This window comes from Rutilus rutilus (assembly GCF_951802725.1).
Source record: "Rutilus rutilus genome assembly, chromosome: 14".
NCBI lineage: Eukaryota > Metazoa > Chordata > Actinopteri > Cypriniformes > Leuciscidae > Rutilus > Rutilus rutilus.
This window is the reverse complement of record NC_140219.1, coordinates 38911891-38934381: the sequence shown is the minus strand read 5'-3', so window position 1 is coordinate 38934381 and position 22491 is coordinate 38911891. Positions and strand designations below refer to the sequence as shown.

The 22491-nt window shown below is 39.9% G+C and overlaps 1 protein-coding gene across 1 annotated transcript in view; it reads left to right on the top strand.

Annotated features, from left to right (window-relative positions):
• The window catches only part of LOC311303351 (NACHT, LRR and PYD domains-containing protein 3-like), a gene marked incomplete at both ends in the record, with an annotated part of 152994 nt that overhangs the window by 16755 nt on the left and 113748 nt on the right, over positions 1 to 22491 (top strand). The window contains one exon of the mRNA XM_084429775.1: positions 7566 to 7736. Coding sequence (XP_084285901.1) covers positions 7566 to 7736 — 171 coding nt within the window. The remainder of the gene's footprint in view (positions 1 to 7565; positions 7737 to 22491) is intronic.

The window sequence follows — 22491 nt, the reverse complement described above, 5'->3', positions numbered from 1 at the left end:
TCACTGGATAAGTGTGACAATGGTGCAACTCTCTTTGGCATGGTCTTCCTCTGGACACACCTGGCACATGTTTGGCAGTACTTCTCCACCTCCATCTTCATTCGTGGCCAGTAAAATCTCTCTCTTACCAAGCCATAAGTCTTGTCAAACCCCAGGTGTCCAGAATCATCATGAAGTGACCGGAGAACTACATCATGGAACTGCCTGGGCAAGCACAATTGCTTACGACGGGGTTTATCTGGGGGTTGAGTGCATCGAGACATCACTCCATTCTCCATTACTAATCTTTCCCACTCTCTCATCATCAAGGGAAGGTCCTTGTGCGATTCCCTGTTGACCTTGGACAAATCTCCTCCTTTAAGAGCCTTCCATATCTCTCCAAGACAAGGATCCTCCTGCTGAGCACGTGACAGATCTGCAGAACTCAGTTTTGGAATCATTGAAGTATCCAGAGTGGCTAAATTGCAGTAAGCTTTGGGGACTGTTTTAAGAGATCCTCCCAATGACATGACAATCCTACTGGCAGTTGCGAAGCAGTTGGACATGTCTTGCACTGGCAGCTTACACAGGGATCTCACTCCAGAGGATGATATATTAGTCCACTCCTGGTCGTTCACTTCCCTATGAGGACGACGAGACAAAGCATCGGCATCAATATTTTGTCTCCCAGGCCTGTACTTGAGACTGAAGTCGTATGCAGAAAGAGCCGCCAGCCACCTATGTCCCGCAGCATCCAGTTTGGCTGTGGTCAGAACGTAAGTTAGCGGATTGTTATCCGTCTGCACTTCAAACTTTGCTCCGTACAGGTAATCATGTAGCTTGTCAACAACAGCCCATTTTAACGCCAAGAACTCAAGTTTGTGGACTGGATAGTTTCTTTCAGAAGGCGTCAAGCTTCTGCTGACAAAGGCTACAGGCCTCAACCCCTGTCCTTGGTCCTGATACAGCACCCCGCCCAACCCTTCACAGCAGGCATCAACATGTAAGACGTACGGGAGCTGAGAATTAGCAAAGACCAACACAGGAGCCTGGGTAAGTCTCACCTTCAACTCACTGAAAGCAGCTTCACAAGCATCAGTCCATCTACTTCCAAATGGATCCGAGGCTTTATATATGACTCTGTCTGGGTTGTCTCCAGCTTTGATTTTCTTCAAACTCTTGTTAGGAAGACACCCTTGCAGTAACTGGTTGAGTGGGTAAGATATTTTAGAATAGTCTTTTACGAATCTTCTGTAGTACCCACAGAAACCTAAGACAGAACGTAACTCTGTCACGTTCTGGGGTCTGGGCCAAGACTTGACAGCTTCAATTTTGGAGGGATCAGTCGAGACACCGTCTTGAGACACAATGTGACCCACATAGCTGACAGAAGTCTGACAAAAGGTGCATTTGTCCAGGGACAACTTTAACCCTTCACTTTGCAAGCGGTCCAACACCTTGAGCAGTCTCTCCTCATGCTCCTCCAAAGTCCGTCCGAAGATAATGAGGTCGTCCAAATAGACCAACACTTCCAACAGGTTCATGTCTCCCACCGTCTTTTCCATCACTCGCTGGAAAGTCGAGGGAGCTCCACATATCCCTTGTGGCATCCGCTGGAATTGGTAAAACCCCACTGGGCAAATGAAAGCTGTCTTTTCTTGGTCATCCTCACTCAGGGGAATCTGGTAGTATCCACTCCTAAGATCCAATACGCTGAACCACTGACTTCCATTTAAGCAGGCCAGAGCATCTTCAATGCGTGGAACGGTGTATTGGTCAGGGATCGTGCGACGATTCAACGTTCTGTAGTCCACACACATCCTTATCTGCCCATTCTTTTTCCGGACTACGACGATCGGTGAAGCGTAGGGGCTTCTGGAGTCTGCAATAATTCCAGCCTCTTTCAGCTTCCCCAAGTGCTGTCTAACATCCTCGATGTCAGCTGGTGCAAGCCGCCGTGACCTCTCACGAAAAGGCTTATCCTCTGTCAGTCTAATGTGGTGTTGGGTACTCTTCGAACATCCCACATCAAATTCGTCACAGGAGAAAACATCTTTTCTCTCCAACATTTTTTTGGCCAGACGCTGTTTCCATTCTTCAGAGACTGGTGTATCGCCAAAATTAAATGAATCCTTGGTCAGTTTGGTTTGACCACTACTCTCTCTGGGCTTAGAGACGGTAGGCACAACATCAACCGGAAACACATGGGCGATAGGCATTCCTCTCTTAATCGTCACTGGGCAAGAAGACACATTTCTAATAGTGACTCCAATTCTTTTTGAATGTACAGCAGTAGCAGACTGCACCTCAGCTCTCACTAGCAGTTCCTCAGGAAACCGGGACTCCTCAGGCTGATCCACTAATAGGGGTTTAGCAGAGGTTGTGGCTGGGTATTTCAGGATTCCAGAAACCCTCACACTCTCTCCTGGAGTCAACTTCAACGGCTTAAGGCGGGGAAACCAGACGGTCCCTCTACAATCGTCAACATCACACTTGCTAACAGCAATGACCCGTTCATAGGCAGTTCTGATCTCAGGATGGACAGTCAGGGTATGAAGGAAATCGTTTCCCATCTTCGTCTCGCAAATTTCTACCAGCTTCTTTACCACAGCCGTGTTTGTTCCCACCAGAATGTTGACATCTCCTTTCATGACGGGATCGGGACAGACCAACACTAGTGCATCTATGGATTCCGCCACTCCTGCAACAGATCCAGGAAACTCCAGCTTTAAAGACAAACAGCCATCATAGGGGTATCTCTGCGAGCTCAATCCCCATATCTCCAAATCTTCAATTGGTGTCAGTGGCAGATGCTTCAAGTGTTTCTCATAAAAGGATCTGTACAACAGCGTGACCTGCGATCCACTATCCAGCAAAGCCTTAGTGTAGATACCTTCCACCTGGATGGGAAGGACAGAGCTAGGTCCCACTAACCCGCTCAGAAGATCTGCTTGCTCAGCTCTTGCTCTTTGGCACTTTGTGGAACGTGTCTTCCCCGGAGCTTCAGGCCGTTCCTCTACTGAGCCCCGGAGGCGTTTCCCGATGGCTGTCTCATTTTAATGAGCCGCTGGTTTACTCTCCTGAGATTCTCTTCGTTGGTACAATCACGTTTCAGATGCCCATCTTCTCCACATCTGTAACAGAAGATGTTAGCCTTGTTCACTGGTCTGGTTGGTGTTTTGCTCTCTGCAACCGCAGCTAGGCTGTGCGTAATGGAATGATCATAGGTCACTGGTTCCTTCGCCATAGCTGACAAGCGAGACACCTCGTTCTTCAACCCCCTAATCTCCCTCTTCAGCATTTCTACTTCTGAATTGGCCAGATTGGGGTTACCGGATGACTCATTCTTTGCAGGGGGTACCCCAGCCACAGCTACATTTGCATGCACTGAGCTCCTTTGCTTCAACATACTCTCTTCTTCTCGCACCTCTTTCATTAACTCATTGAAGGAAGGAGGGGCACACAGCTTATGGGTCATCCTCAAGCGCATTGCCACCAGGTCACTTGAAAGAGCACCTCTAACTATTTGCTGCATTCGAAGACGATTCATTGCAGGGAACTCAATGCCTTTTTTCCTCAGCATACTGTGTAGCATCCTATCCAACCTCATTATGTAGGCTGAGAGCTTCTCTCCCTCACTCTGGTAAGTGCTCCGAAATTTTAACATCAAGTCTGCAGCATCCTCAGTGGTGCCAAACGCTGACTCTAGCGCACTCAGGTAATCACTGAAAGTAGCAGACGGGTTACCAGTCTTCTCGAATCTTACAATGTCCGCTGCAGGACCTCTGAGACACTCTACTAGTCTCTGCTTCTTGACATTGTCTGAACACTGCCACTCTTCCAGAATGTGAGTAGTCTGCTCCACCCAGACCTCATACTCATCCTCTCCATGAGGAGTGGGAATGAACCCAGAGAAGGGACGCAGCTTCCTATAGCCCACTCTCTCCTCAGACGAAGCCACATGACATGTTTGAACAAGGGAATTTATGGCATCAACAAGCTTAGTGTCAAGCACAGGTGTAGAGGAAGCCAAACTTGGAATATCAGATAGCGACTTTCCCTCGACATGCAGAAAAGACATCAGTTTTGTCTGAAACTCATCTTCCTTTCTGTGTTTAGGTGCTTCAGCTGCGACAGGTACAACCTGCGTGTACCAGGTACCTACTTCAGGTCCTCCCAGCTCTGCAGGTATAGACATCTCAGAAACCTTGCTGACTGTCTCAATGAGAAGAATCACGAATCAGGACAACAAGAATTCCAGTAGTAGAATAGTAACCTCGAATCCTTACTCCTCGCCGAGATGATAAACAGCATCCATGATGACACGTCCCACGACGACGCTTGAGTGGATCTCAATGAACTCCTCCCTCCTCGAAGTAGTTCGATGCAACCGCGAAAATCAACACAGATCTCCCGATTTCGACGATCCCTCAGTTTCAAAGAAAAATAAACACACACTTAACGTTCACTCTCAACTAGATAGACCACTGCAAAGCTTATTCCAAAAAAAACAAAAACAAATAAAACACGGGTATTTTCTTCCGGATTTCAAACGACTTACACAACTTATTATAATTTAAACTGCAACACTGCACTCAAGAAATTAAACTCGGGAATATTCTTCCGGGTGATTTCACAATCTAAAACTAATAAAACAAATCAACATAAAGATAGAAAATAACACGGAATCTCTCACGTGTGAACCTCGTGCTAGATCTCCTCCTCACGCGAAACAGAAATGCAGTCTCTCACCGAACTCTCTCGAAATGTCGTTTTTTCGTGCTGCAAACTGATTTGTGACACTTTCACAGTTCAAACCAATCTCTCGCACAAACTTTCATCACCAAACGGCACTCAAAAATGTCCGTGAACATTGATTTCTCTCAGCTGTCAGCCGAACTGCAACTCATCCGCCCGAGAGAAAAAAAAAACTGCACTTCCTCTCTCATCCCCTGCACACCGAACTTTTCCAGAGGTCAAAGTACACAGTTCTCATTGACAGACTGACGCTCTCAGAAAACACAATTAAATGCCACCATTTATGATTTGTTTTCATTTACACACACATATTTTCGAAAAAAACTTTTATAAACATGTCTCATATGAACATGAGAGAGAGAAAAAAAAATAAAGTCCATCAACACTTTGTTTGCTTAAGAATACAATTTCAGGCCCAAATACAAATAATTAAATTATCTTATTTATAAAGAAGATAAATGACAGGTATACATTTAGAAAACCCAAAAAAAATTTTCTAGGTCTCTACATACAGAAAATATGAAATTATTCTCTTCAGGTGCTTCGTTGATATCTTTATATTCTGTTTTGGTCATATTTTTCAACCTGTTCCGATTTTTCTGTTATCTATGACGTTTTTTGAACTATTACGTCACAGTATTTGCAGCGGAACTGCCAAATAAGGATATTGACTTCCGGCCCAACACTTCAAGCAATCCGCCATTTTTATTTCTCGCTGCAATTTTGTAGTCCAAGCTAAAGGATGCAGAAGTTACGAGAGGGTAAGTTAAAATGTTCGGTTATTGGATGTAGTAACCCACACGCTTCATTACATCGTCTAATGTAGATAAACTGCCGCGCTTGTGATAAGGGCGCATGTTTAACTGAAAGAACGAACAGAGAGAGAGACCCGGTCGCGCGCGCGCGCGGCGAAAGTGTAAACAAGACATCACCGTCTCCAAACTAGACGCTGTCTAGCTCTCTCTCCCTCGCACATATTAATCAAAATAAATCGACACGGTGGTAAAAGGTCGGAAGATCAAAGTTTCATGTGTAAATACAGTACACACCAGTGCGATACATCCATATGAAGACGTTGTTCTACAGGTTCGTCGTCTTCATTTTCATCTCGTTCCGGCTCCGACTCGAACATGTAAGGCTGGCTGGACAAGTCTTCCGTTGTTTACATTTTGTTAATAACGTGTGAATAAAGTTCCGCTTTATATAGACTAAAAATGTATGATTTATATGTAAAAAGGAACAATTTAAAAGCATGATATGTCTCCTTTAAGTTTCCGAGTTCATCACTGTGCCACAACACACACATAGCCTATATATATATATATATATATATATATATATACACACACACTCTTATATAAATACACAAACATTTTACATTTTCATAATGGCTTACACAGAAATAGTACAGACATTTGTATATATTTCTCTTGAAATTTGTTTTAGATTTAGATAGACAATTTAATAGTATTTATAATTCCTAACTAGAGATGCACCGATTACAATTTTCTAGGCCGATTCCGATTTCCGATTTTTCATTGAGTTTGACCTGCCGATACCGATTAATTTTTTTCTAACCATTTTACAGCACACACAAATATTTATTTTCTATATATTTTTTTTTTATAAAATACCATATCCTTTTACCCAAACTGAATAATAAAAACAAGTTTAAATGGGTCAATTTTATATAAATATTTTTGAGTCTTCATTTTCTTTTCTGACATAACCTAATCCAGTTCTTGTTAAAACACACTAGACATTTTGGGCACTTTTGTTTGAAATCAAAAGTGTGCTTTCACATGAATTGTGTTGCTCCTGTTGGGCGCTCACACGCTGCTCCTGCTCATGAGTGAGTGTGAATGCACTCATTGATTAACGCCGAAAAAAATATGCGTAAAACGGCCGTAATTCACAAGGTTTCCTACATGTGCGTTCGTGTGCACGTGTGATGCTGATGTTGCGTGATGTTAATCATGGGGAGCCCGAGTGCAAATCCTGCTGGAAAATGAAGTCAGCATCTCCATAAAGCTTGTCTGCTGAAGGAAGCATGAAGTGCTCTGGAAATGTCCTGGTAGATGGCTGCGTTGAGTGGACAGCACAGTGGACCTACACCAGCCGATGACATGGCTCCCCAAACCAACACAGACTGTGGAAACTTCACACTGGACTTCAAGCATCTTGGATTGTGTGCCTCTCCATTCTTCCTCCAGACTCTGGGACCTTGGTTTCCAAATGAGAAGCAAAATTTGCTCTCATCAGAAAAGAGGAATTTAGTCCACTATGCTTTATTAAATCCGGAGTCAACGCAGCCGTCTACCAGGACAGTTCAGAGCACTTCATGCTTCCTTCATTTTCCAGCAGGATTTGCACCTGCCCACACTGCCAAAAGAACCAAAACCTGGTTCAATGACCATGGTATCACTGTGTAATTACTGTGTGATTTCATGTAATATTCTAAAAAAAAAAAATTCGTGGGTTTTATGAGCTGGAAGCCCAAATGATGTACAAATAAACAACTAAATACTTGAAATAGTTTAAGTTGTTGGCCCTGAATCTATAATCTATGGAAGTTTAATATTTTGAATGGAATTATGGAAATAAATAAACTTTTCCATGATATTCAAATTTTTTAGAAAGGGTCTGTATATAAAATGCTAGTTTTGGCAGTGTGCAGCTCACCCTTCTCTCTCTCTCTCTCTCTCTCTCTCTCTATGTATATATATACACTATTTATGTAAAAAATATAATATAGTGGAAAATATATTTAATATTTGTATATAAAAATGTTCCACCTAATTTTGTGATGTTATTTATTTGTCTTGCAGGCTAAATGATTGTGGCTTAACAGACAAAAGCTGTTCAGCTCTGGCTACAATTCTTGGATCAGATAACAATCTGAAAGAGCTGAACATGAACAATAATAATCTGCAGGATTCAGGAGTGAAGCTTCTCTGCACTGGACTGAAGAAAAGAACGTGTAAATTGGAGACACTGAGGTAAGTTGTGTTCCAAATATAAGATATTTTTAGATATTCTTTACTTTTAAATATATTTCGATCACATTTTATTAAGAAAGGGTCATTAACCGCATTGTTTTATTGTTTTGTAATGTTTCCTCTTTTTTTACATCACATCTTTGCATATGATCTTTGCATATTGCATACATCAAACATCTTTGCATATGAAATAAGTATTACAAGTCAAGTATATTTGTATAGCGCTTTTCACAATACAGATTGTATCAAAGCAGCTTCACAGTATTAAATTAAAATAATACAACAAGGTTTGTTTCTAGTGGAATTTATTGATTGATAAAATCAAATTAAATATCCCCAGAATATCCCCAACTGAGCAAGCCAAAGGCAACAGTGGCAAGGAACCGAAAAACTCCATCAAGTGACCTAATGGTGTCCTAAAACTCCATCAGGTGACCCAATGGAGAAAAAAAACCTTGGGAGAACCCAGGCTCAGTCGGGGGCCAGTTCTCCTCTGGCGTTTATTAACTAGAGGCCGGATTGTAATTTGAACTGTAAGATTAAAAATATTATATGAATGCCTGGCTGAAGAGATGCGACTTTAATCTAGTTTTAAACTGGGAGAGCGAGTATGAGCAACGAACACTATCAGGAAGGCTATACCAGAGTTTTGGAGCTAAATGTGAAAATGCTTTCCCTCCTTTGGTGGTTCTGGATATCCTAGGTATGACCAAAAGCCTTGAATTAAGTGATCTTAAAGAGCGCGATGGATTATAGGGCGATAGAAGATCCGTTAAATAGACTGGAGCTAAGCCGTTTAGGGCTTTATAAGTCAGTAGCAATACCTTGTAATTAATACGGAACTTTATAGGTAACCAATGCAGTGATGATAAAATCGGTGTTATATGATCATATTTTCTTGATCTAGTAAGAACTCTAGCGGCAGCATTTTGGACTAACTGTAGCTTGTTTATTGAGGATGCAGGACAACCGGCTAATAAAGCATTACAGTAATCTAGTCTCGAGGTCATGAATGCATGAACTAACTTTTCTGCATCAGAAACTGATAGCATATTACATAGCTTAGCAATGTTTCTAAGGTGGAAAAAGGCGGTTTTTGTAACATATGAAATATGATTTTCGAAAGACAGGTTGCAATCGAGTATAACACCCAGGTCTTTTACTGTAGAGGATAAAGTAACAGGACATCCTACGATGTTAAAGTTGTATTGCGAGAGGTTTTGTGGGCGGTTTTTTGAACCGATGATTAGTACCTCTGTCTTGTCTGGATTTAATAAAAGAAAATTACGCGTCATCCAATCTTTTATATCTTTAACACACTCTGTCAATTTGGATAATTTAGCGTTTTCATCTGGCCGTGATGAAATATATATTTGAGTGTCATCAGCATAACAATGGAAACTAATATTTCCAAGTGGCATCATATATACTGAGAATAACAGAGGGCCTAACATAGATCTCTGCGGCACTCCATAGTTTACTGGAGTTATGATCGAGTTTTCTCCATTTAAATAGACAAAATGGTAGCGGTCAGATAAGTGTTACGTCCCAGGACGTAATGTTATTTATTTTATTATTTGATTTTGTGATGTGATTTGTTGTTGTGCAGTTCGTTGTCTCTCTCTCTTCCTCCCTCTCCTTCTGTGCAGGCTTGATTGGGTTCAGCTGCGGCAGATCACGTTGATGAGCGGGAGTGTTGATAAGCTGAGAAAGACGGTAATGCAGGAGAGCTTCTTGGGCGCGCGTCGTAGAGCTCCGTGGTCGTTCTGTCCCTCATCTCCTGCCCCAGACATTTAGTTTCTTGTTGGAGTTCTAAATGTTGGAGTGTGTTTTGTTCAGTGAGGTTTTCCTGTGTGGGGCTGTCACCGTTGAATTATGAGGACATTTGTTTTATCCTTCCCTCCTTCCATAACAAAGGAGGGTTTAGGAGCGTGCATTACAGAGAATACAGTTTTATGAGTAAGCGCAAACTCGTCTGCAAATATTGCCGGATCAAAAAGTTTAGATACTTTCTGCTCGTTTAAGTGTACTACAATGTTTTCTGGCAAACTATTTTTAAAATCCTCGAGCAAAATTAGTTCTTGCAATTCATCAAAAGTTGTAATTTTGGTAGAAACACACCACTTCTCAAACAGCGATCGCTTTTCACGCGCAAACTCCACAAACGTTTGCTTGGCTGTCTTGAGCCCTGAACTTCTGCCGGTATGCCTCCGGTACTAATTCATAAGCACGCAGCACCGCCAATTTCATAGTATCGTAATTCAGTGAATCATCAATTGGCAAAGCCGCACAAACCTCTTGGGCTTTGCCAACGAGATTACACTGCAGCAATAACGCCCACATATCTTTGGGCCATTTTAATTTAGCCGCGACACGTTCAAAAGCCACAAAGTACGAGTCAACTTCAGATTCACGGAATGGAGGTACAAGTTTAATGTACTTACCCACATCAAAGTCAGGTTGCCCCCCCTCAGAACTACCAGAAGCATGTCTGGAGCACGGTGACGAAACTGGTCTGCTACGCTGCATCTGGGCTTCCAACTCCAGCCTACGCAACTTAACATCCTGATCGGTCTTTAACTCAAACTCTCTCAATCGGAGTAGTTGCGTTTCATGCTCCTGTTTCTTTAACTCCAGATCTAACTCTCATAAGCGAACAGTTAACATAGGATCTAAACCAGCTACCTTTTTACCGCTTACCGACTCTGCTTTATCAGATGAAAATTCTTCCTCAATCTCTAACTCAGGAGCTAATCCCGGCAAAATACCAATCTCAACTAACCTACCATACAGCTCATCTTTAATGACTCATTTCTTTGCCTCTTTATGGACCGTTAAATTATAAAATTCTGCTATTTGAATTAGATCTTTTTTTCTACACCGGTCGAATTCTTTCAAAGTAGGTGAAAGTGTAAACTTAATTAAATCAAAATACATATTACAAACTTCCTTCCCTACGAAAAATTCAAAGCAGCCAAGCAAAACTAATGAAACAACGACTAAAATGAACGAGCGGACGAGCCCCCAACGGCTTGGTTAGGCTTGCCAGCACGTTGGCAAGCATGACAGGAACGAACAAAGGCAGACACTGACGACTTCAAACTTGGCCAAAACAAATGTCCTCATAATTCAACGGTGACAGCCCCACACAGGGAAGCCTCACTGAACGAAACACACTCCAACATTTAGAACTCCAACAAGAAACTAAATGTCTGGGGCAGGAGATGAGGGACAGAACGACCACGGAGCTCTACGACGCGCGCCCAAGAAGCTCTCCTGCATTGCCGTCTTTCTCAGCTTATCAACACTCCCGCTCATCAACGTGATCTGCCGCAGCTGAACCCAATCAAGCCTGCACAGAAGGAGAGGGAGGAAGAGAGAGAGACAACGAACTGCACAACAACAAATCACATCACAAAATCAAATAATAAAAGAAATAACATTACGTCCTGGGACGTAACATAAGTATGATCTGAACCAGCTTAATGCTTGTCCTTGAACACCAGTATAATTTTGTAGTCGATCTAAGAGTATTGTGTGATCTATAGTATCGAACGCAGCACTAAGATCAAGTAAAACTAGTATTGAGATACAGCCTTGGTCAGAAGCTAAAAGTAAATCATTTGTGATTTTAACGAGCGCAGTTTCAGTGCTATGGTGCGGCCTGAAACCAGACTGAAACTTTTCATAGATATCATTTTCTTGCAAGAAAACACAATTGAGCAGACACCACTTTTTCTAATATTTTAGACATAAATGGAAGATTTGAAATGGGTCTATAATTTGCTAGGTTATTATGATCTAATTATGGTTTCTTAATGAGAGGTTTTATAACGGGCAGTTTAAATGTTCTTGGAACATGACCTAAAGATAAAGACGAGTTCATAATATTGAGGAGAGGCTCTTCCACTACAGATAACACTTCTTTCAGTAGCTTAGTTGGTATAGGATCTAATAAACATGTTGTTGTTTTAGATGAAGTGATAAGTTTATTTAACTCTTTTTGTTCTATAGTTGTAAAGCACTGTAATTGTTCTTGCGGGGTGATAATTGAGGCTGAATTATAAGGCGCAATTGAAGATGGAACGTTTACAATTGTGGTTCTGATGCTTTCTATTTTCTCAGTGAAGAACTTCATAAAATCATTACTACTGAACTGTAACGGGATATTTTGTTCGGGTGACGTCTGTTTATTTGTTAGTCTAGCCACAGTGATAAATAAAAACATTGGATTATTTTGGTTATTTTCTATTAGTTTGCGGAGGTGCTCAGCCCTGGCCGCTTTTAGGGCCTTTTTATAACGTGACATACTGTCTTTCCACGCGATTCTAAAGACCTCTAAATTAGTTTGTTTCCATTTACGCTCTAAAATACGGGTTTCTCTCTTTAGAACATGCGTAGTATTGTTGTACCACGGTGCTTTAATTTTTTCTCTGACCTTTTTTAATTTAATAGGTGCAACAACATCCAATGTTCTAGAAAGAATGGTGCTCATAGTGCTAGTTAGTTCTTCTAGTTCATCTGTATGTTTGGGTTCAGGCAGCAGCTGAGACAGATCAGATAAGCAATTTGAGAAATTATCTATGGTGGATGGAAGGATTGTTCTGCCTGGTTGATAACGCGGCGCCGCATGACATATTACAGCAGTACGTAATATGCAAGTTACCATGTAATGGTCAGTGACTTCATCACTTTCAGTGGTGGACAGTAACGAAGTAAATGTAATTCGTTACTGTACTTAAGTAGTTTTTTTACGTATCTGTACTTTACTTAACCCTCTGGGGTCTGAGGTGTTTTTGGGTTCCTTGAGATGTTCTGACATGCCCTGACATTTGTGCTTTTTTCAGTTGCTTATAAACATAGTAATGGCAAAAAAAAAGTACACACTATTTAGCACAAACAGGGCTACCATAATATGTGAGCAACAAGAATGTACATGTCTGCATTTTTGAGAGAATAATGTTTATGCGTGGTTATTGAAAAAACTAAAAACTAAAGTTTCTGAAATAAGACCACAAAACACACACTAAATATGTGCCAATAAGACTTTTGTCTAATGGATGTCATCGCCTAGTGTTTTTTTCTTCAAAATTATGTGAAAATCACCCTGCCTAATCCTTCACATAACACAATACATTGATTTGAATTTTGCAAAGCACTTTCTGTTTGGAAAGGCAATATTCGAGTGGGCGTCGACGATCATGCACATGTAGTGGTTCACACCTGAGGACCGCATACTTAATGAGCCATTCATTCAGGTGAGTCACTGAGCCACAAGAATGCAAGAGCAACAGTTGGAAGCATCTCAATTCTTTTTTATTTTTCCACATATTGTGCTTGCAATTTGGCCTATAATAGCCAAGGAAAACATGTAATTGTGCAGTTAATTCTCATACTGTATTTTCAGTTTTGGAATATTTATCCTCTCCCCAAATTTGTCACTAATAAAACACAATAAAAATTATTTAAAGAAAAGGCTTATATTTACCTTTTAATAGTTTGTTTACATCTACCTTGTAAATATTTAAATAAACAACAATTCAAGTGTAATCTTTCTTTGTACAAACTAAAGTATACATTTTATCATACATATTTCAAAGTTAAGGATTTGATTGATTATTTGATTATTTTTGACAAAAAAATTGGCAAATAAAAGCTTATTTGAGGTGGCAGATATTTTACAGTAAAAATGTATAATCTATCCAAAACTAATCAACGAAATGTTGTCTTTCATATGTCTGTAACATAGGTCTTTCATTTTTATTATAAGGAATATAAATGCTAATTTGCAGTTTAATACGTTGCTTATACAAATATATATATGTGCATACACACACACATATATATGTGTATATATTTATACACAAAAATACATTTTATTTATATTTTTTATATACATTTTTTTTTTCCACAAATTGTGCTTGTAAATTGTATAATATCCAAGGTAAACATGTCTAGTAATTGTGCAGTAAATTCTCATACTGTATTTTCAGTTTTGGAATATTTATTACTAATAAAACACAATAAAAATTATTTAAAGGAAAAAAAAATTATATTTACCTTTTAATAGTTTGTTTACATCTACCTTTTGAGGGACATTTTCCATTATTATTATTATTCCTCACAGCGCTGCGAGACGGTGTAAACAAGTAATGATCTGAATAAACTTGTGTTTTCTCGAGCTGATATGGGGCTCGAGAAAACACAGCCCCTCACAGGTTTGCGCCGTGGATTCCCGCGAGTCAGACGCGGATACTGTGTTTGTTTTAGGCTCGCGCAGTCTTCACTCGGACGCGCGCTTCAATCCGTTGTGGAGACTCTCTTTTCGTTCCAGTGAAATTACAAAATAAAATACACACAAGCATGTCTCTGCCTGATATACAACCACTGATAAACATAATCTGATTTGACAACTATATGAGTGCGGATTCGAACTCAGAACCTCTGACACGCTAGGCAAATGTTCTACCACTAGACCACTTGAGTTCACGTATTTACTCACGTGAAAACTCGGTGTTTACTCGGCGTGATCAATTCGCTCTTGAACATGCTGCCGTTCGTCTGAGTTACAATCTTCCTCTGAGGAAAAGACAAGGTGAGTTATTCCTCGCTGTCCAGAATCATCTGAAGAGCGTCTTTACCGGAGAAACGCGCCATCCGCGCCATCCAACTTCGTGTTTTCAAGGCATTGATCGGGGGGCGGGTGCGAAGCATAGATCACCTAAACTATTTACCATGTCAATAGCGCCGGGGGCGGGGCGGCCTCAGTTCATTATAGAGATAATTAGGCAGAAGGAAAAAACGGTACCTCTCCTTGCTTTCAAACGGATTACATGAGTTGAAAACATTTGTTTTTTTTATTAATTACTTCATTTAAAAGAAGAGATTTCAAGCTTCATAAAGACATATATCACGTGCCTGTGTGAGAAGTATTCGCTGAGTTATGATTCATTTTCGGACGCGTTTCAGAATGGACTACACGGACAGAGAGAAGGCAGAACTCGCTCCGTGATTATTTTTCTTAATTTGGCGAAAAGCACAACACTTTGTTTTTATTGTGAGTATACAGAAAAATAATACACATTTAACAGAATCGATTGATGTATGAAACTCCTATGGAAAATCAAAGTCAACAGAGTATTTATGAGTTTCTTTTACACTGATAAAAAAAAAGCGAGCTGGTATCGCCGGCGATACCGCCGACCTCAGGGGGTTAAGTATTTCAATTTTGGAAGACTTTTACTTTAACTCCACTACATTTCAAAGTCAAATATCTTACTTTTTACTCTACTACATTTTCAAAATCAGTCGTTCCTTTTTATTTATGAGTGGATAAAAACTTAACTGGTCAAACGAGCCACCAATCACAGTAGCCTACAACGTGCGTGCTTTGTTTTGAACTTGCCTTGGCGCTATCTACTAAGCGTGAACCAGAGCCGTTAAATATGAGAGTTTCAACCATAGACAGTATATAAGAGGTTGCTACACACTAGGCTTGTTCGACTTGAACCGGAGCTGCACAGACCGATCAGTTTATGATATCAAAGTATAGAGCGAAATCGCGAGAGCGATTGAAAAGCATACAGAGCCGTCTACTCTAATCGATCTCGCTGTATTTTAATGTCATTCACCGAATGGTCTGTGTGTGCAGCGCCTGTTCAAGTCGAACAAGCCCACTGTGATCTCGCCGCTGCTCGGTCACGTGATTCGTGTAGTTCCAAACAAATCGCGTTGCCAATTTTAAGTGGGTCAGAGAGCAGCAGCTATTATTGCAGCACTTATCGGTAAATATTGACGCATAATGAACATTGCTTATTACGTTGACACTAAAAATTACTTGCATATAATAGCCTTTTTTTTCTGGGGAGTAGCAGAAACACTGCATTAATACGTTTTGGTGTTTAATTTTGGAGGGAAATTATATATATATATATAATAATAATAATTCATTACATTTATATAGCGCTTTTCTCGGCACTCAAAGTACTTTACATGGAAGGGGGAATCTCCTCAACCACCACCAATGTGCAGCATCCACTTGGATGATGCGACGGCAGCCATATTGCGCCAGAACGCCCACCACACACCAGCTTACTGGTGGAGAGGAGACAGTGATGAAGCCAATCAGTGTATGGGGATGATTAGGAGGCCATGATAGACAGAGGCCAAGGGGCAAATTTGGCCAGGATGCCGGGGTTACACCCCTACTCTTTCGAAAGACATCCTGGGATTTTTAATGACCACAGAGAGTCAGGACCTCGGTTTAACGTCTCTTCCGAAGGACGGTGCTCTTTGACAGTATAGTGTCCCCATCACTATACTGGGGCATTAGGACCCACACAGACCACAGGGTGAGCACCCCCTGCTGGCCTCACTAATACCACTTCCAGCAGCAACCTGGTTTTCTCAGGAGGTCTCCCATCCAGGTACTAACCAGGCTCAGCCCTGCTTAGCTTCAGTGGGCAACCAGTCTTGGGCTACAGGGTGACATGGCTGCTGGCTATATGTATATATATATATATATATATATTAGGGGTGACCCCGAATAGTCGAAGATTCGATGCTTCGATAGGAGGAGCCTGATTCGACTACCGATCTCATGGTCGAATCTTCGCAGAGGTGTTTTGAAACGAGGATCATGCCCCTTTGGCTATATGAGGGCGCTCAATTTCACATAGAACTAGCTTTTATGTCAATACGTTAATATTCAGCCTATTATGATAATGCTGTATATAAAAATGTGCAAAGAAAGAAGCTTTTAATAAATATTTTTTTAACGTGCGTGAATAAATCCAAACACCCCGTGACAGATTTAAGTTTCACTTTCGATCCGTGACCGACAGAGGATTTCGCGGCAAGGATTTAAATCTTTAACAATGTCTGGGATAAGAAAATCTAAAGTGTGGATGTACACCATCAGAAAGGATATTCTCCAAGGCTGGATTTAGCATCAGGAAAACCATTATCGCACTTCTGCCGGCCAACGTTAACACGTTTCACGCATAGACTGGGTTTCACGTTAGAATGTATTTTATCCGCGCGCACAATTTGAAAAGACTCCAACGGACGCAGACAGAGTGAAAGACTGGATTTGTTCTCTTGATCAGTGACTGAAGTGATCTCAAAACTTTTCAGCCGGTTCTAATTAGATTTTTGGATGCTGTGGACATTTTTAGCTAAAAAGATCCAGTTTAGCATTTATTGTTGTTTCTGCAGTTAAAAAGACAAAGTTGAAAATTCTGGTTACTATCGTTATTTTAATAATTTCTTTATTTTTATTTTATTTATTAATCTGTCAGGGTTATCTAATCTAACTATTTGTGGCTTGTGTTTTGAATATATGTTCCCCTGCACTTTAGGCATTTTGCACACATTTGCTCCTCATCTTGTGACTTGATTCTAATTTATTTCGTTTTGTATTTTTTATTTATTAGAAAGGTATAGGCCTATTCTGTTCTAATTTAATTTTAGTAAATTAATTGTTTATTTTTTCGGTGCATCGATGTTGTGCTGTAGGCTGGCCTGCTTGCACAGGTAATTTAGCCGATTTAATTTGATTTGCATGCAAAATGCAAATCCTGTCTGCAGTGTGGCCTTTCTGGAGTTATGTTATTTCTTAGTTTTATTGATCCAAAATGTTTTTATACATTTTCTTCTATATCTTTGTGTGATTTTCTGTACATCGCGGCTTTGAAACGTTAAAGCCCCGCCCCCATACACATGATTCGACTATTAGTCGACTATAGGCAAGACATGACGATTCTGATTCGACTATGAAAATCCATAGTCGGGGACAGCCCTAATATATATATATATATATATATATATATATATATATATATATATATATATATATATATATATATATGTATGTATGTATGTATGTATGTATGTATGTATGTATATTTACATATATATATATATATATGTGTGTGAGTGTATTTAATGACATTGTGCAGGTTTATGTGAATGTATCATAACATTAGGATGTTTATAAGTATAACCAAAGACGCTCGTGAAAAATATATACAGTAAATACTGTAAATGTATTATACCTTATGGGAACAGTCCCCTTCCGTCCAAAATTAAACACACAAAAAAATTATTCAATTCAAATATATATATATATATATATATATATATATATATATATATATAGACTAATTAATGTAATTGTATTAATAGATTGATGTGCCAAGAGTGACATTGGAGTCTTCACGAAGACTGAGTTAAGCAAGAGTCTTGTGACAAAAATTATAATAGGACATTATAGCCATAAAAAAATCATAGTACTTGGATACTTAAGTACATTTGAAGGCAAATACTTTTGTACTTTTACTCAAGTGAATGTTTAAAGGCACCACTTCTACTTTTACTTGAGTAATATTTTACCTTGAGTATCTTTACTTTAACTCAAGTACATGGTATGTGTACTTCGTCCACCACTGATCACTTTGCGGTATAATATCTATATCGGTTGGATCGGTTCCATGTGATATAATTAAATCGAGTGTATGATTAACACGATGAGTTGGTCCGGTGACGTTTTGCTTGACGCCAAATTAATTTAATAAATCTGTAAACGCAGCCCCTAACGCATCAAAATTAACAATTAATGCTTTATCGACATTGACTAATAGGTCTGAGAGAAAATCTGCAAACTCTTTTAGGAAATCAGCATAAGGCCCAGGCGGTCTATATACGGTAGCCAAGGCTAGAGATAATAGGGATGTTTTTCTTACATCTAAGAGCGTAACATTTAGTACAAGTACTTCAAACGAAATAAACTTATAACCCGCTTTCTGAGTAACATTGAGAATATCTCTATAGATTGTTGCAACACCGCCGCCACGACCAATCAGACGGGGCTCGTGCTTATAACAGTATCCAGGAGGAGTAGACTCATTTAGACCGAAATAATCATTTGGTTTAAGCCAGGTTTCAGTAAGGCAAAGTACATCGAAGCTATTATCTGTGACTAATTTCATTTACAATAACTGCCTTAGGTGTGAGTGATCTAATGTTTAGAAGACCTAGCTTTAGAAATTGTTTTTGTTTACTAATAGCAACATTTTCTGTTTTAATAACAATTAGATTTTTCCTAGATCCTGCAGTAGATTTATTATTTGATCTCACTAAACGAGGAATAGACACGGTTTCTATGCAATGTTCTACACTAGTATTTATATCAGTTAAATTGGTGCAGCAGAGACTATGATTTGGACTTTTGGTTACTAGTCAAAAGGTATTTAACATTTTGGAGATGTTATCCGACAGAAGATCTGCTCCGAATCTGCTTGGGTGTAAGCCATCAGCACGGAAAAGCCTAGGACGCTCCCAAAACAGATTCCAATTATTTACAAAGAGCAGTTTCTGCTCATTGCACCATGACGTTAACCATTCATTTAGCGCAAATAATCTGCTAAACTTTTCATGCCCTAGTCGGTACGTGGGAAGCGGTCCTGACACTATGATCGTTGTTTCAGGCGATGTGCTGCGTACCGTATCGATCAGATTCCTGAAGTCTTTCTTCAGAATCTCCGTCTGGCGCAGCCTGATGTCGTTCACTCCCGCGTGCAGGACCACAGTTCCGACGCGCTCGTCACCGTTCAGAATCTCGGGAACGTGAGTAGCGATTTCAGAAACACGAGCACCAGGAAAGCAGTGACTGTGCACCTTACTTTTACCTAACGTAGCGCGTACGTGCCGAACGATGGAATCGCCGATGATCACAGCATCGCGTTCTGTTTTGCGAAGAGGGGAGAAGCGGTTTTGTGTGGATAACTCGAAAACCGGGAGGGTTGGAGAGAGTCTTGGTCTAGACCTGACTCGCGTCTTCCGCTGCGGAACCACCCAGGCTTCGTGGTGGCGTGTTGGAGCCGGAGTGAACGAGACCATGGCTGATCGCAACCTCGGCGCTCGGGACCGATGTTGAGAAATGCACGGAGTAGACGAGGTCGGAGTCAGCGGGTTAGTAACGTTAATCACTGATTTGTGTGCATCGGCGCGTGATGTTTCAAGAGCTAACCGCCGGTCTATCAGCTCGGCTTGTCTCAATAAAAGGTCGTGGATCTGTTTCTCAACAGCTTCCAGCTCAGACTGCAGTGCGTGCAGCTCAAATGTGTCCTCACCTGCACCAAAAGGTAGACTACTTACATCTGATATATTCGCCATTTTAACAGATGGACAGTAAGTTAGCAACGAAGCTACCAGTGATGCTATCAATATTAATACTAATTTATGACTGAAGTCTTGGATATAATCCGTCTTTTTAGTGGTAAGGGTGTAGAGTAGACGCACGATAGGCGAAAAATAAATAAAAAATGTTTATTTGTAAGTGAGTGTGGAGAAGACGCGTTCAGCCGTGATCCACGGGAGTAACCTATAAGAGTATCCAGCGTTGGATCACTAATAGGCTTGAGACGCGTCTGCTCAACAGTCCGCGTTGTAACTATGAGGTTTGAGCAGTAGTGCTTCTCAGTGAGGAAAAGTAGAAAATGTTCGTTGTGAGTTTAAAGAGAAAAATCAAGAATTATAAATCAAATCGGTAGTGCTCCAAAGACAACAACGCGTTCAGACGCGACGCATGCGCATTCAAACCGTTGAAAATGCGCATTCAAACCGTTGAAAATATTACAAGTGGAACTCTCTTGAATACTTTTAGCACGCTTTTACAATTACAGCTCTCAAGATTAACTAATTGTGTAAAGTGTTGATTAAAGCATTATATATAGATCTATGGCATTATATTAGGGGTGTAACGATTCGTTTTAACAGCGATTCGATTCGATACGATTCAAGGACGATATTGGTTCATTTAGAACGATGCGATCCGAAACGATTCAGTGACTTTTTAGCCAAAAATTCTTGCAAGGGAATCCGGTATCAATTAATTATGCATATAAACAAACAAGTAAACAACAATTAATGTCAAATGCATTCACATTTTATTTGAATAAAGTAGAACTGAACGATTATGACAAAAATTATAATTGTCGATTATTCCCTTGAAATTGTAATTGCGATTATTAATTATGATTATCACAACATTGAATGATGTTTTGAATAGTTTGGCCATGGGACCCACATTTCCCCATGGTCATCAAGCCGCCACCCACCTTTTTAGGAATTATATAGGCCTATTATAATACATTTGTTTACACAAAAATTGTTGACACAAGTTCTGTCCCCCTTTACTTAAAATGGAATGTATCCCATCACTATGCTTTGGTGGAAACTTCATACACTGCATACACATTTCATGTCTCTATCTCTATCTCTATCACTCTCACCCCTGTTCATGCAGTCTGGCTTGTCCCAGTGTCTCTCTCACCCACATGTATTCAAGATCACTATGATTCACAAATTACAATGTTTACAAATGATTATGGATACAAATAAAAAGTAACAATAATACTGAAAATAATATTAAATATTAAAATTTTAGTCTTCACAGGAAATAATATAAACAGATGTTTGACACGGTGCATCATCAGGGATTATGGCAAGCCTTGGGAACTTTCAGAACTTCACCAGTTCAGAGTTTGTACATTGAAGCCAATGTACCATCACTTCAAAATAGCCGGTTGAAGTGATCATTCCAATATGCTATAACCACGGCCAAAGAAAATGACCACAGCTATATATATCTGAAATAAAGGAGGGGCCCACCAACTATTAACTTAGCGCTGTTAATACCTATCTAAGTATATTTCCCAGTGTGTTGTCACAAACAATAAAGAGCAGAATGAAATGTTTATATCTTTATATAAATTGTTTGTTTTCGGTAGATCAGAAATCATAAAAGAACAAAGCATGAATATTAAAATAAACTGAAATAAAACCAGTACAGTAAGTCAAAGTAATATAGCAAATCTGCAAAGTAAATCTTTAAACAAAAAGTAATGAAATGACAATAAAATTAAAGAATCTTATATGATCAGTTGAGGGTTGTAGATTCCTTGAGTAAGTATGGATAGAGAGAGATTATAGTGTAGCATATGTCACTTTGAGTGATTTATGGCCCTTAAGCCCCGCCCCCTTTTTGACATGGGAATATTCCCACACTTGCCCCGCCCCTTTTCCAGCAGGGGATTTTTTTCCCACGTTTGCTCCTCCCCTTTCCACCAGTCGCTTTTTTCCCACGCTTGCTCCTCCCCTTATGGTCGTGAACAGAACCAGGGAAATATTATAAATTAAATTATATATTAAATTATATATTTAATAATATAAAACGTTGTATAAAAGTTAAAATACACATGTTTAGCATTCATACATTTGTAAAATGTTAAAACATTAATAAAAAAAATAATAATAAAAAAGTGATCAAACATTAAACAAATATTAAAACATATCAAACACATACGTACAATTAAAAACTGACTTACGTTTTTGCAAATCCGTTTGATGAAAGAGAACCAAAACTCTTATTATCTCCAAAGGTATATTCCACATCAAATATATATCCAAGACCAAAGATATATCCAAGACCAAAGGTTTATCCAAAAGGTATATCCAAATGTATATCCATATCCAAAGGTGTAGTGATTTTAATTCCAAAATTACAAAGTCCTCGTGAGGAGTTCAGCGAAAAGCGTCCACGCGGTTACATCCCAAAAGTTAGAATGACATCTGTGAGGTTTGCCCAGTAGCCACACGTAGACTCCACCCCATAGGCCCCGCCCACCCCTAGACCCCTCCCACACCAAGGGATGTTCATATAGCCCCACCTACGATCTACAAACATTAAAACGCA